The sequence below is a fragment of the Salminus brasiliensis genome, chromosome 10, assembly GCF_030463535.1.
Source record: "Salminus brasiliensis chromosome 10, fSalBra1.hap2, whole genome shotgun sequence".
NCBI lineage: Eukaryota > Metazoa > Chordata > Actinopteri > Characiformes > Bryconidae > Salminus > Salminus brasiliensis.
The window spans coordinates 35558895-35571815 of record NC_132887.1 but is presented as its reverse complement, the minus strand read 5'-3'; the positions used below and the strand labels follow the sequence as shown (position 1 = coordinate 35571815).

Genomic DNA, 12921 nt, shown 5'->3' with positions numbered 1-12921 from the left:
TCTCTTTGTTTCTCAGTGAAAGAATGTGTGGAGAGTCTGGATAAAGAGGAGGATAAGGAGAATCTGGTGGCCTCATTATGGGGAGCAGAGCGATGCTTACGGGTTCTAGAGAGTGTGAGTACATGGCAGTGAGCGGGTGGAGTGGGGATGTGTCTGATCAAGTGTGGCATTTCATGTTGCTTTCTGCGTCTTTCTTTTCAAACTCAGGTCACAGTCCATAACCCAGAGAACCAGGCTTACCTGATTGCCTACAAAGAATCACAGTTAATAGTGTCCTCAGCAAGGTGAGTGTTTTGTGCATCTGTGTGCTTGTTTCACAGCAGGCATTTCTATGATGGTCCATTAATAGTAGCATAGTTCATCTTTGTTGGTGTGTGTTTACATGAGCCTGGGTATGATTCAGTGATCAAGCACAATATGGATGTTTATAATGGCACGTACGTATGTGTGTGTATGTTTGTATAGGGGCCTACGCTATTGTGAGGAGATGATTCAGCGGTATAGCCGCGAGGTCAACAGCGCTCTATCGTCTTCTGGCATGGCCCTCCCTCACTGTAGCCATAGTAACGTCGGCAAAGCCGTGGAGGACTGCATGAGAGCAGTGATAGGAGTGCTTCTCAACCTCACACATGATAATGGTGAGACTCTCAGACAGATCATGTTTTGTGTACTAAAACTAGAAGTTAATGAGTAAATTGTATAGACATGTATAGACTCATCAAGCAATTCATTAGGAAGACTTATACACCCAATTAATTATAATATGATCTAATCTGCCTCTTATAAGGTCATGCAGATAGGGCCATTTGTTCATACTAACAGTCAGGGCTGTTCAGCACATTTGAGTTTACTAGAGTTTACTCTGAATGGTGCAATAAAAAAGCAGCAGTTCTGCAAAAGACAAAAATCACATTGTTAATGAACAAGGTCAACAGAGAATGGCCAGACTGGTTGGTCAGAAAGGCTACAGTGTCTCAGATAACCACTCTGTACAATTGTGGTGAGAAGAAAAGCGTCTCAGAATAGACAACATGTTGAACGTCGAGGTGGAGGGGCTATAGCAGTAGAAGACCACATTGGGTTCCATATCTGTCAGCTAAGAACGGAAAGCTGAGGCTGCAGTGGGCACGGGCTCAACAATACTGGACAGTTAAAGAGTGGAGAAAACCTGGCCTGGCCTGATACAGAAACACAGATGGTAGAGTCAAAAGTATGTGCCGACAGCATTAACCCACTGCCTTGTGTTAACAGTCTAGGATGGTGTGGAGAAGGTTCTCTTGGCACACTTTGGACCTGTTAATACTTGTGAGTCATAGCTTAAATGCCACAAACTGAGGATTGCTGCTGACCATTGCTGAGTATTGCATATCTTCATGACCACAACTGACCCATCTTCTAACTGCTACTTCTAGCATGATTATGCATCATTTGCCAAAGCAAAAGTCTCTCAAGCTGGTTTCATTAACAAGACAATGAGACAATGTGTTCCTGAGCGGTCTTCCCATTTACGAGAATGATATCCCATCGAACACATTTTGCGATGTGGTAGTACAGTTGATTCAATGCAAAAATCTGCAGGAATTGCATAAAGCAGTCATGTCAACATGAACCAGAATCCAACATCTTGTGGAATCCATGCCTTAAAGATTTAAAAAATGAATTGCACTGTGAGTGAATACTGTAAATATGTATGTAGATAGGTAGGCAGGTAGGCATTGAGAGAATTTATTATCTGATAAAGTGCTAGTTTTTTAGGAGCTGAGGGCCGCTCTGTCTTAAAGAAGGGTAATACATGCCTGGCAGAAAAGTGTTTTCTTTGTCTCTTATTTTGTTTTGTTTTTTTTTTTTTTGTTCCCCCTGGCTTTCCTTTCGCTCACTCTCTTTCTATTGTTATTTCTCTCGCTCTGTCTGTAGAGTGGGGCAGCACGAAGACTGGTGAACAGGATCAGCTAATCCTCACAGCACTGAACTGTGTCCTCAAAGTCCCTCGTTTCATACCTCAGGAGCAGAGATTCGACATCCGAGTGCTCGTACGTGCTCATGAATTTCTCCTTAGTATACGCTTATAAAGTCCTGATGTGTGTAAATGTTAAAGTGTCAGAGATGGATGGCAGCATAAATCTCTGAACCTTATAAAAAAACTCCTGTCTTAAGATTTTGAAAAGAATTTTCTAATCTTGTTTAAAAAAAAAAAAAAGGTTCTGACATTAATAGTGTTTCCTAATTGGGGATTTCTTCAGTGTATGAGGACACTGGGATAAATAATTATAACAGCATAGCTGTGAACAGTTCTGTGGTTCAAAAACTAGAACTGTGCTTTGGCCGCGAAGCTGAAGATACAATCTGAATCACAATACAGGGGTTGCGATTTGATATGACGATACTGTAAGCAAATAATAAAAAAAAACACCACCATCATATGCATAAAAATCAGAATAAAAGAAATGTTTTGTTTTTATTAGGGATGTCCCGATCAGATTCACACGTATTTCAATGGATCGGGTACCGGCTATTTTAATCCCATTCTAGTTCTGATTCTGTTTAACCAGAGTGTTCAAGGTACTATTAACACACGTTCGTACTCAGCCGGCAGCAGTAAGAACGTTCTAAGAAGGATAATAAAAGAGTTGAGTCTGCAGTGTGGAGCTATTTTACAGTGGAACATGAAGAGACCATAACATCTGAACCTGAACTCTCACTGAAATGTTCTGTTTTACCAGCGGGAGAACCGCACGCCTTTCTTTGTTTTTAAACCAGCACTGAGGAGCACATTCAGAACCGAGGAGTGGCTAACACTAATGCTAATACACACACGCTATAGAAACCCAAATCACAGCACATTCACCCACTATAAACCATAAATAACTATAAACTATAAAGTTATTTCACACCAGTAGTCAACAAACAACAAATATCAGTCCAGAGTGTGTACCACCACACACACACACACACACACACACACACACAGGAAGTGATTAAACTGTAGCGTTGTAAAGTAGCTGGGAGCTGATTGGTCAGGGAGAAGAGTTAGACTGGATTCAAAGATACTAAACAAGATTTTTTTTTAAAGTCTCTACTAAACTAAATCAATCAGTCCATTAATGAAACGGCTTCAGTATTAATTAGCAGCTCATCTTCTCTAAACTGTGTGGCTCTATTATTTATACAAACACAGATCGGATCAGTATCAGCTGATGCTCAGCTTTAAGAGACTAATTCTTCAGAATAACTTGATTGGTACATTCCAAGTTTTTATGCAGTCAAAATAATGGGATCTAAAGACAAGACTGAGTACAACACTGCTATCTAGTGGTCGGGGTTTAAACACTATGAGCCGCTGCCTGCCACCAATCTTTACATATAATCTATTATTTTACTTTTCTTACACCCCTATTTAAAAATGTCTGAATCTGATGTAGACGTTTTGCTGAAGAACACATTCTTTTCTCAAAAACAAATGTAAGAAAATTCTTAGGAAGACATTGGTGAGTGAAGCCCTTTGATTCTGCAGTTGAATCGCTGTGCGTTTCTGCACAGTGGTGCAGTATTCCGCAAGGTGTTCGTGTGTGATGTGAGTTCTGTATGTGTTTTGTGTGCAGGGCCTGGGGCTGTTGATAAACCTGGTGGAGTACAGCTCCAGAAACCGGTACTGCCTTGTGGAAATGGAGGTGGACACAAGCTGCCTGATGGAGCCAGAGAAAGATGTGAAGAAAGAAACCGAAGATGGCACGGTGGAAGAGGCCTTTGAGAAGGTGCAGGAGGGGGAAGGAAGAGAAGAAGAGAAGAAACTGAGCGCTCAGGAGTCTGCAAATGCACTACCTGCCCTGGTGCAGGTACGTAGGAGTAATAGTAATTAACCTTATTGATACACATGCGGTACTGTGCAGAGGTTTAAGGCACCTAAACGCATTATGTAAAGCTGTTCATCTCAGCAGCAAGAGTTTTCGCTTGTGGAAATTTCTGAGCACATTAGAAAAGATTATTGTAAACATAAATGCAGTAGAAAATTAACTTGAATTTCTCATTCTGAACATCTTGTGAGCTAGTCCGAAGAACAAAGCTTGGTTCCAGGTTTCTCCTGGATGCCCCCCAGCCAGCACATAGATGTTCAATCCCATCAGCAGCTCACCTGATTTTAACCTCATTAAGCACAGATTTACCAAACCAGGTGTTTGGAGGATAATACTCAATAAAACTAGACTCCCGTGAGGAGAGCTTTGGAGATGTTTAAATGAAGATGGAGTTGGTTTTGGAGCTGTTTTTTTTCTATTCTGCCATATTTTACAGGTGCCTAAAACATTTGCACAGTGTTGTACCTTTCATACTCAAGCAACTTATACTGCTTAAATAAACACAAGCACGTAAGGGAACAATTAAATAAGTCAGTTAAGTATAAAAATAATAAATCAATAAAAAAAAAAAACTATAATCACAAAGCAGCATTAAATGACAATTGGTAATTTTCGCTCCTGTGCTCCCCCTACAGGTAGGGAGTGTAAATTAGCGTTACTGGACTGCTGTAAACACAAATTGCAACTTTCATGATATTGAAATCACGCCCCTTAATGATACACATGTATTTCTGGACAGGTTGAACGATATAGAACTGGCATCTGAAGTGAAAAAAATCATGTGGACTGAAGGGGTAGTGTCATATTACAGGATTTTACCCATATGTGACCCATATGCAGCGTTATGCAGCTCTGTTGGCAGGTCTCATGCAGTTCCAGTTCCATGCAGTAGCAGCATTCAGGCCAGGAGTGGCAATGACGGAGACTCTATTCTCCCTCCCTTAACATGATTCTGAAACTTCTATTTTAGGGTAAAATGGCTACATGATGCTGCTTCAGGAGGAACGAACTAAATCGGAAGTAAACACTAAAACGAAATGTAAAAAATATGCTACACTGTATGTCCAAATGTTTGTGGACACCCCTTCTAATGAATGTTTTCAGCGACTTTAAGATGTATCCGTTTCCGACACAGATGCGCACATGCAGCTTGTCTAGTTCCTGTGAAAAAGTATTGGCGATAGAATTAAACTCTCTGGAGTAGATAAACATTGAACCTTTGAACCATGCCTAATGCCAGACATGGACTACAGGGGCATAAAGCCACCCAGCATTGACCTGTGGAGCTGTGGAACTCTGCAGTGTTCTCTGGAATGATGGATGGTGCTCCATCCAATATTTTTGGGGTGGTTGAGGGATGAGGTGGGGCGGGTGATCATCCAACATCACTACCTCACTAACGCTTTGTTGCTAAAAACAATAAAATCCTTACAGCAATACTCTGAAATCTAGTAATAAGCCTTCCCTGGACAGTAGAGACTCCAACAATTATTAAAATTAAAAAACATTAAAATACCCCTTGATTCCAGAATGAAATCATAAATGAGCCGGTGTCCTGATACTTTTGTCCATATAATGTATGCAATGTAAGAGTTTATTGACAAGTATGCTGCATCTATCCATTTTTTTTTTTTTTTTTGTGTCAGATTTTTAAAAAATCGCGGGACCCTTTTAAGTGTTTGAAACCCTCTCTTGCTCTCCCATCTGTGTGCTCAGCTGTTCCTGGAGCGCGAGAGAGCGGCGGTGCTGGCCGAAGCCCAGACTGATGACCTCATCAGCGAAGCGCCCAAGTCTCAGGCTGACCAGAGTGGAGAGTGGCAGGAGACCTCAGGGGAGATCCAGTGGGTTGCCACGGAAACCAATGACACAAACGACGCAAAGGAGAAGGAAAAGGAGGAAGAAGACGAGGAGCTTGACCTCAATAAAGGTACCAAAGCCTTCTTGTTGGGTTTCGCAGGCAAATAAACCCTCAGGATGTTGCGTTTAGTGATTTACGACATCTGCATTTCATTTCATCCCTTATTCTTGCTTATTTAAATAAATCTGAATGATGAGTGGCCTCACTCCTGTATCTTTTACAGCACTGCAGCATGCTGGGAAGCACATGGAGGACAGTATTGTAGCGTCTTACACAGCCCTGCTGCTGGGCTGCCTCTGTCAAGACAGTCCGGTTAGTGCTTCTGGCCTTTACCCCCATATCTTTCTAGATTATTATTTTAATGTATTACACTGTGCTGTGGGTTAAAGTAAGGCTTTAGTGTCATGCCAGGTTTAAAAATGTGCGTGTGTGTATGTTCTAGTTGAATGTGAAGTCCGTGAGAGAGAACCTTCCTAAAGGGGATTTCTCCATTATGACTGAGATGCTGAAGAAGTTCCTAAACTTCATGAATCTGACGGTAAGGACTGTAAATACATGAAAATATGAGAGTACATTACTGTAGATTTAGAATAGCACTGTGGTCTGCAGGAACGTGCCTTCATGTCCTGCAGAACTTGTATGTGGTATTAATGAGAACTTTTCCATCCATTTATGTATGCTGTCGGAGAGCCTTGAGGCTTTAGTACAGTTTCTAAGTTGGGCTTGTGGTTATACTAGCTTTAAGAATCTCAAAGGATGCATTTATTAAAGTAATATTTGATTTATAAATATTGAGTATGTGACTTTAAAATGTGGGGTTTAAAAAAAAATGCTCAGATGTGGTTTTACAAGCCTGGTTAACAGCCTGTTGTTTTGCATTAGAATAAACAACTGTTTTTCCTTTTAATGTGAGTTTGTAAAAAATAAAGAAATAATAATAAATCAACTTTTTTTATTCACATTTTTATTCATTTCTATCACTTTGACGACGACTCAGACTAGCCTAGCACTGCAATTATCTTAGTGTCTTAGTGTCTTACTGGATAGTGTTGCTGTTGTATCAGTGACCTCTTGGCACAGTGTGGGCTTGTACAGGTTTATCTCTAACGTTCTGTGGTCTGCCTAGCATTAGCTTTTAGCCTTTAAGCGTCTTCCCTGGCATCGCAGCCCCTGAAATGCCCAATTCTAGATTCCCACAGTAATGCCCTTTTCCCTTCTCCAGTTACCCTAGCATTAGCTTTTGACCTTTTTGTCCTCGCTACCATATCCTACTGAACTAGATGTCGCGTTTAGCCTCAAAAGGGTTTCGCTAGCGGGTTGGGGGTGTAAATATAACAAGTCAGGACTGTTATGTAACGGTTTCTGGCTTTTGGAATTGATCTGACTTTTTTGGATTGAACTGGACTTTATTTTGAATGAGGAGACTGCAGTGTTGGAGGTTTACAGTATGTCCCTTTTATGTATCAAACTCTTATTATTCAACAATAGCACGAACAAGTACAGTTTTTCATTCTGGGGCACATTTAACTGTCGACCATGCTCCAGAAACGCAACATGCAATTAGCCCATCAGCTCCGATAAAGATTGACTTACCAGATGGCTTGTAAAAACACCTGGTGTACACTTGTGGCAGACCACTACATCAAAAACGACACATTAAAGAGGAATAAAATCAACATAATTTACTGATCTGCACTGTTCACGCCAGGCGCGGATGAGGCTGAGGTTGTAAAAATATTCTGCAGACCACTGCAGTACCATTTTAAATATACTGCTCCCTCTTATTTACTGTTTTTATAAGCAGAATTCTCACATTCTAGCATCTTCTGCAGGCTATCTTTCAGATTAGAAAAGCTGTGAACACACTTCTGCTCGCTTTCGGAGCACAAATCAAATAAACAAGAAGAGTGTCCCTTCTAGAACTCCCCCATGTTCAGCTCAGCTGCTAGTGAGAACATTTGTTTCCACTATTTTGTCACACAAAAGATAGTAGACAATAGATTGCCCTTTAATTGTGGGCTTGAGGGGAGGGGGGAGCTACCGCTCTGCATTTATTGGTTTATGCCACTGACTTAGTAATAAGAGCTCTCTGTTTCCAGTTGGTACGAGGTGTGGTTAGCTAGCTGAAGAGACTGTAGGAGCCTGTAGCCTAGCATGAATGCCTGCGTGCTTCACTGACTTCCCCATACCTTCCCTCCGGTCAGATCTTCTTTGAGCGGTAGCTTAGTAGCTGCTGCATTTATCCTCTAATAGCTTTCAGTGGTGGGCTGGGTTATTGTAAATTTTGGGGGTGTACATGTTTGTGGACGCTTCTGATGAAAGCGTTCAGCTACTTTAGGTTGTACCCTTTGCTGACACAGATGTGCAAATGCACACAACTTGTCTAGTCCCTGTAGAGAAGTACTGCCAGTAAACTAGGAGTCTCTGAAGCAGATAAATATGACCCCATTAGCACCATGCCTAATGTGCTAGTGCTAGAGCGGTGTAAAGCCCCCAGCATTGAGCTGTGAAACTGTGTCCTCTGGAATGTCTGTGCTCTATCCAGTGCTCTTGGGATGAGGTGGGGTGGCGATCATTCAGTATCGTGACCTCACTAATGCTGTTGTTGCTGAATGTGATCAAATCCTCACAGCAGTGCTCCAAAATCTTTTACGAAGCCTACAGTACCCCAACAAAAGCAGTATGAACAGTGTTTGAGGTTCAATGTTTGTGACTTTCATGTACCGAGCTCTGATTTAGCTACACCAGGGTTTCCATTCTAGGGTACCTTACAGCAGTAAGCAGTAAAGACGTGCAGGTCAAATGAACTTTTCCATTAGTGGAACCAGAAGTAAGCAGGAAACTCTCTTTGCTGATGTGTCCAGGTTAAAATACGAACACCTCTGGAGTAAAATCAACTTGAAAAGTCTTGAACTGTACCACTTTTAATGATGCTTGTGTACATACAGCACAATTGAAATGATTTCAGGTACAGATTTAAACTAATCGAAAATTTTCTCTCTGTTTATTTTAGTGTTCTGTCGGCACCACAGGACAGAAGTCCATCTCGCGGGTGATTGAATACCTGGAGCACTGTTAGCAACGGGTTATCGTTTAGTGGATTATCAGAGGACCTAGCAGCCCGCTGGAGGCATGTTGACATTGGAGGCACAAAGACCGATGGTGGGAGTCGGTCAGCTTCGCCGTGGTCACCGTAACTGGGGGGGGTTACGCTCATCGCAGAGTGTTCACGGGTCTTTTCAGGCATTATTCAAATGCTGTCTTTCTCTCGCACATACTTACACTCTCGCGCATACACACCTGTGCGTATGAATGATTAAAAAAAATTGATTGAAATAATAGCCCTTCCAGGCCCATGTTAGAGCAAAAGATACACATCAATTATTTGGACAAAAAAACAAAAAAAAAAACAAGGATATTTTTTTAATGTTTGAAAGTGAACCTCTATTTATTATGAAATGCCATCACATTGTACTGTTACTTCTAATAGTGAGTAACATTTGTTTGGGAAATGAAATTGTAATGAAATGAGACATGCGTGACATGTACGTGTACAACTTTGGCAATGAACTCCAAAACTCTGGTTACTATAGAGGTGGGCAATATGACATTTCATTACAGAGAGTGTAATTAGCGCTGTTTATTAACCGAAGGGCAGCAGATTTTAACTGCACCAATATGGAAGAGTATTTGAATTGAGCAGTTTTTCAAAATCTGCCACTACTGATGCATTTGGTCTGCATGTCAAAATATCACAAATATTGTGTAGAGTGGAACTGTCTTTAAATATCGTGATATAATATTATTAGCATATCGCACACCCCTAGGTTACCATTTAGTGAAGGTGGAAAAATTGCATTAACAGGTGTATGATTGTTCAGTTGGATTGATGTGTGAAAAGGAGGAAACCAATTTACAATGCAGAGTCCTATAAACTGGAACTGATTCACAGCTGCTGTCTATGAATGACAATATGGTTACATTTGGTTTGTTCAAATGATGTCTGGAAGAAATGTCATATTGCAGTTTTGGTTATTGTTACAGTAGAGGGGAGCGGAGCACAACCGAACACATTTAAAAAAAAATTGTAATAATTTTAAAGGCATTTGAGGTTGATAAGTTTGAGTAATCGATCTACACATCTGTGCATCACATGAAATATGCTCAGAACAGAAGGTGTATTAAGGTGTAAAAACAGTCCTCAGAGGAATCCTCTGAAAATCTTTTTTTTTTATTATTAAAAATCACAACATAAGTGCTAAGAGAAAATGAGATGACCAAACAATGTTTTACTTGAATTTGACATTTTACCCCATCTGAGTTTGTGCCCTGCTTTCATCTATATTTAAAACACCTTAGTGAGTTCTTAATGTGATGTGGTTTAAGGTTGGCCTGTGTTTTTTTTTATTATTATTATTATTATTATTATTGTTATTTTGTTTTGTTTTTTAGGTCAAAGTCTAATGTTTGGGGAAAATCAAGACATTCACATGATTCAACAAACACCCACAGAAACTCGAGCTCATATAAAAGTAATTTGCATATAACGGCCCTCTGCAATACACCCATTATCGTTATCGTGATGACTGAAGTGTTACATGTTGCAGCCCTGTTGGCTATGTAGTTGCTAGGTAAACCAAGCAAGGAAGCAAAGGACAGTTTTGAAGCTGATTAAATTCTGGGACCTTCACCTTAGCTGGCTTCCCCTGACATTTGCATCTCCTACATCTCCTATCTAGCTCTCTTTTACAAGTAGGAATACAAGCTTTTCAGTCTTGCTTTGGCTGCTCTGGGTGATTGTGTGTTGGGTATGCCCGGGGTCTGAGAGAGCATGATTGGCCATAGTTGGCACTCTCTCCCCTCATCGCTGTTAAGCGATGTTTGCTTGCACAGACCTCTGCTGGTTGGTGCGACTGAGCTGGGGACCCGGCCTTATCTCTGAGCATGCCGGCTGCCCAGCCGTTCCAAAAGAGGCAGGGACTGGCTTCGCATGTATCAGAGGAGGCGCCTTACCCTCCTAGTGCTAGTGGGTGGGTTAATTGGCAGTACCAAATTGGGACTAAAACAATCATGTACAAATAGAAAATGCTTTCGAAAACCAATGATTGGAAAGTGAAGATTTTGGTGATATTTGGGTCTTGGGTTATTTTTCTTTTCTTTAAAGAAGCATTGAATTGGCAGCGCTGGGTGGTCTTCATTAAACTTAACCCATAATTGAAGTGGTGTTTGTTACCACTGTGTGTATTTGTTATTAGAGTTCGTGTTAAATCAGCTCCACACTGGGACAAGCTCTGCATTTGATGCACAGGTTGTAAAGTTGATCGAGGTGGTGTTGTTCATGGGCCTCAGTTGTACCTTGCAATACCAAAAAAGAAAAATCTGATTAAGGTTTCTTTTATTGTTTCTTCTTATATTTGCTGTTCTTTTTTTATCTCTTTTCAGATTAAAACATTTTCTTTCTTTTTTGCAAACCTAAGCAAAAATGTGCTCAAGTTAGTACCGAGCTAGCACTGTTGTTTTCCTGTTTTCTCATCTCCTGTTGGAAATGTCTTAAGCTGTACCTTGTTTTCTTTCAGCTTTGGTGATGTAGAGCAGCTTTAAAATGCTTGGTTGAAATGAACACGAGCATCACCCCCTAACCACCCCCCCCCCCCCTTTCAAATCCCTCCTGGATGACCGAACTAAGCTAAGTGTCTTCTGTCTCTATCAGACGTTTGATAAAGCAGAGCCATACTGAATAAAAACCATTTCTATTTTCTCTGGTTTTGTAAAGCTGCAGCGAAAGCTAAGTTGTGCTAAGTTAATTTGAGTCTGAATTTCGAGTGGATTATTTTTTTTTTCTTATTTTTTCTGTTTTGAAATTGTAAATATTTTCTGTAAATAGTGCCTATGGGACGTTAGACTGCTTAGAGTACTTTTTTCTGAATTAAATTTTTTATACTTTTTTTTTTTTTTCTTATTTGAGGAAGAAATGCAAACAAATACGTTTGCAGGAAATATATAAATATCTATCTATATATAAATATGTATAAACACTTTTTACCAATTTCCAGGATACTGTCTTTGATTACCTGTAAATAATTTTACCTTTAATAAAAGAATTGCTACTTTATGTAATATTGGGGTGATCCCTTAAAAGCTGCATCACTTAACATGTTCCGCACACACAGATACGTAGCAACAAATGGCATAAAGCAGTGGCAAAGAGGAGTCAAATTAGTGACGCAAGTTCAAACCCCAGAGATGCCACAGCCATCCATGAAGTCCAGGATTGTGTATTTGGCGTAGTTTTTTTTAGAAGGACCTGTTATTGTGTGCTTTTTGTGAACAGATTGTGGTCTGATTCCACTTGTCTGCATGAAAAGTGAGATGTAAACATGCCTTAGATTCTGATTGGTTGTGATCTAATCACTCAAACCACATCCTGAGTTATATAATATATTAATTAATACGAGTAATAACTGGATCTTGGCTTCTGCCTCCCTCATGCTCTTTTTCTCTGTTGCATTTTCTAGTTGAGGCGTTACATGAATGCGAGACCCATCCATCGTTCCACCGCATCATAGAACCACTACCGTTCCTCTAAACTGTTCAGTCTCCTGGAGCGGGACGATTTTTTAAGAGAAAGCGTTGCTCACAAGAAGTAAAGAGGAAAATGATGTACGTGTTTGTGTGCTTTTCAGATCTCCTCTGGTCACACTGGGGACGTGTTTTAAGGACCAATGTAAACAGAATCCGTTCACAGTCGATCCAGATACTGAACATTTGGATCCAAAATGCATCTTAATGCCAGCTGTAAACAGGTCCATTGATTCAGAATTGCAAAATTCCCACACACACACTTTTACCATAAGGCAGCTTGGCACATTCGGTGTGTTTTTAAAGCTGATGGCACTACTCTCGACTTTTGACTATATTAGATGATGGAAGGTGTTCATTATAGAAGTGAAATGGTCTACAATGGCGCATCAATTGCTTTGTACTTCTTGCCAGAGATGTCGATCCCATCTGACATCAAGGGCCTGTGTTGCTCCACTGTTTTGCTGTTGGGAGACAATCAATGTATGAGAAGTCTATTCTTGGTACGCCTTCACCTCCGTACACAATGGCGCTAGAACATCCAGCAACAAGCAGTTTCCAGGGTGCTATTATCATGCCCTTTTGAACGGCAGTGAAATCACATCATTTCCCTGTGATGATGGTTTTGCACTC

At 40.6% G+C, this 12921-nt stretch overlaps 1 protein-coding gene across 1 annotated transcript in view; it reads left to right on the top strand.

Annotated features, from left to right (window-relative positions):
* wapla (WAPL cohesin release factor a) overlaps positions 1-11756 on the top strand; it is a 28685-nt gene extending 16929 nt beyond the window's left edge. Inside the window, exons 12-20 of the mRNA XM_072689931.1 lie at positions 17-114; positions 208-284; positions 466-638; positions 1915-2030; positions 3600-3833; positions 5568-5778; positions 5933-6021; positions 6152-6247; positions 8723-11756. Of these exons, the coding sequence (XP_072546032.1) occupies positions 17-114; positions 208-284; positions 466-638; positions 1915-2030; positions 3600-3833; positions 5568-5778; positions 5933-6021; positions 6152-6247; positions 8723-8788 (1160 nt within the window). The 3' untranslated portion in view covers positions 8789-11756. The remainder of the gene's footprint in view (positions 1-16; positions 115-207; positions 285-465; positions 639-1914; positions 2031-3599; positions 3834-5567; positions 5779-5932; positions 6022-6151; positions 6248-8722) is intronic.
* The last annotated feature ends 1165 nt before the right edge of the window (positions 11757-12921 follow it).